Source organism: Budorcas taxicolor, chromosome 3, assembly GCF_023091745.1.
Source record: "Budorcas taxicolor isolate Tak-1 chromosome 3, Takin1.1, whole genome shotgun sequence".
NCBI lineage: Eukaryota > Metazoa > Chordata > Mammalia > Artiodactyla > Bovidae > Budorcas > Budorcas taxicolor.
This window is the reverse complement of record NC_068912.1, coordinates 33,122,410-33,125,049: the sequence shown is the minus strand read 5'-3', so window position 1 is coordinate 33,125,049 and position 2,640 is coordinate 33,122,410. Positions and strand designations below refer to the sequence as shown.

At 60.2% G+C, this 2,640-nt stretch overlaps 1 protein-coding gene across 1 annotated transcript; it reads right to left on the bottom strand.

The window, feature by feature from the left end:
• Window positions 1-482: 482 nt before the first annotated feature.
• Window positions 483-2,189, bottom strand: KCNA3 (potassium voltage-gated channel subfamily A member 3). The gene has a single exon (XM_052637567.1). The coding sequence runs from the start codon at window positions 2,187-2,189 to the stop codon at window positions 483-485; it is 1,707 nt and encodes a 568-aa protein (XP_052493527.1).
• Window positions 2,190-2,640: the final 451 nt, after the last annotated feature.

Here is a 2,640-nt window from a genome sequence, read left to right as displayed (position 1 = left end):
AATATTCAACAGTGTTGAAGGGTCCATCAAACTGAAGCATCCTTTAAGTCTATTCCTGCTTTACTTAGTAAAGAAACAACTCCCTGTCGATTCTGAGGTTAAACAGTTATTCTAACTGCTCTTCAGTTTCATTTCCTCCCAGGATGTACAGTTTGGGTGGTTTTTTTTTTTTTTAGTTGGTTTTTGCTTTTTTCTTACAGAGCGTGTGCTAAAAATCAAGTTTAAAGTAAGTTTGTTGCCGAAATATTAAGAGAGGGAGAGAGGGGTTAAAGAAAGGAGAGCTGAGAGAATGCAGCCCACTTGCAAAGCAGACACCTGTTTCAGTATGAAGCAGTAGGGAGAGGGAGAATGAAGTGTGCTTTCCACTTCTTCATGTCCTTTCCTTGATGAATGGTCTGAAAATGTATAAAACAAGGGCATACACAGACCAAGGGGGCACGTTCCACACAATACTGAGCACAGCATGTCACTTGTTTCATATATTAAACATCGGTAAATATCTTTTTGATGTTGACACAGGAGTTGGGATTATTGTTCGTGGTGCAGGTGGCCATGGAATTGCCTGTTTTGAAGGGTGGCTGGGGGAAAGCGCTATGGTTCATACCCCCCTCTTCGATCACCATATACTCCGACTTACTCAGAGTGGAGTTACTCCTTGCTTTCCGGAGCTCTTCAGCTGAAGGGGAGAGATGCTGGCAACTTCCCACGTGCAAGTACTGGGCTTGCTCTTCCCCCTCTGTCTCCCGGTGGTAGAAGTAATTGAAGTTGGAAACAATTACAGGGACTGGCAAAGCAATGGTCAAGACACCTGCGATGGCACAGAGTGACCCCACAATCTTGCCCCCTATGGTCACTGGGTGCATGTCACCATAACCTACTGTTGTCATGGTTACCACAGCCCACCAGAAGGCATCCGGAATACTGCTAAAACCTGAAGTGGGGTCGTCCGCCTCGGCAAAGTAGACAGCGCTGGAGAAGAGGATGACGCCGATGAAGAGGAAGAAGATGAGCAGCCCCAGCTCCCGCATGGAAGCCTTCAGCGTCTGCCCCAGGATCTGCAGCCCCTTGGAGTGGCGGGAGAGCTTGAAGATGCGGAAGACCCTCACCAGGCGGATGACTCTCAGGATGGCCAGGGACATGGCTTGCTGTCCATTGCCCTGTCGCTCAGCTAGCTCGGTGCCTAGAGTGATGAAATAAGGGATGATGGCCACGATGTCTATCAGGTTCATGATATTTCGCGAGAAGGTAGCTTTGCTGGGGCAAGCGAAGAACCGCACCAGCAGCTCAAAGGAGAACCAGATGATGCACAAAGTCTCCACCACGAAGAAGGGATCCGAGAAGCTGGAGGCTCCCGCGGGGCCCCCCGACGTGCTGTTACTGGCCGCTTCGAACAGCTCCTGCGACGGCGACGCGGTGTAGTACTTCTCGTCGCGGAACTCAGGCAGCGTCTCCAGGCAGAAGATGACGATGGAGATGAGGATGACGAGCACGGACACGATGGCGATGCCCCGGGCCGGCCCGGAGCTCTCCGGGTACTCGAAGAGCAGCCACACCTGGCGCTGGAAATCGCGGCGGGGCAGGGGCCGCTCTTCCTCCCGCAGGAAGCCCTCGTCCTCGCGGAACTTCTCCATGGCCTCCTCGCCCAGTTGGTAGAAGCGGATCTCCTCGGAAAAGATGTCGATGGGCACATTGACAGGCCGGCGGATTCGACCCCCAGACTGATAGTAGTAGAGGATGGCGTCGAAGCTGGGCCGGTTGCGGTCGAAGAAGTACTCGTTGCGGAGCGGGTCGAAGTACCTCATGCGCCGCTTGGGGTCGCCCAGCAGCGTCTCCGGGAACTGGCAGAGGGTCTTGAGCTGCGTCTCGAAGCGGAGCCCCGAGATGTTGATGACCACTCGCTCCCCGCAGCAGTCCTGCTCACCGGCGGCCGGCAGCGCGGGCGGCAGCGGCTCGTACCGGTCGCAGCCGCCGCCGCCACCGCAGCCACCCTGAGGCGGCTCCCCGCCGCCGTCGGCCGCCTCCGGCTCCAGCAGGTGGTCCCCGGGCACCACCGTCATGTCGGGCGGCAGCTCGGAGCCCGCGGCGGGCTCGGCGTAGCCCGGGTTCACCAGTGTGTGCTGCGGAGGGTGGGCGCGCTGGCGGGCGGAGGGCTGCGGCGGCGAGCTCAGGAGGCTGAGGTGCTCGTCCATGCGGCGGGGAGAGGCGGCGGCGGCGCGGGGCCGGCTCGCTCCGCCTCGCGCTCCCCGCCCCTTCACCGCCTCCGCCTCCCGCCGAGCCCGCCGCCTGTTGCTGAGCTGCAGCCGTCGCCGCCGCCGCGAGGCTCGGTCTGGGTCTGGCGCGGTCCGCGCGGCTCCTCAGAGGAGACGCCTCCTCAGCCCTCCTCCTCCCTCCCCCGCGGGGCGCGCGCCCGCCCCTCCGCGTCCGCTCCGGATTCCGGCCCACCGCGCGCGCGCGCGCCCGACTCCCCGAAAGCCTCCCGGCCCAACCCCTCCCCGCCGGTCTGGGTAACCCGAGCGCTCACATTTTGCACGCCCCTCGCCCCGCCAAGGCAGCCCTTCTCCGCACCCCTATCGCCCCGAGGCCGTGTCCCAATCTCGGGACTTACCCATTTCGCCCCGCACGCGCCACCTGGGTGGGCGG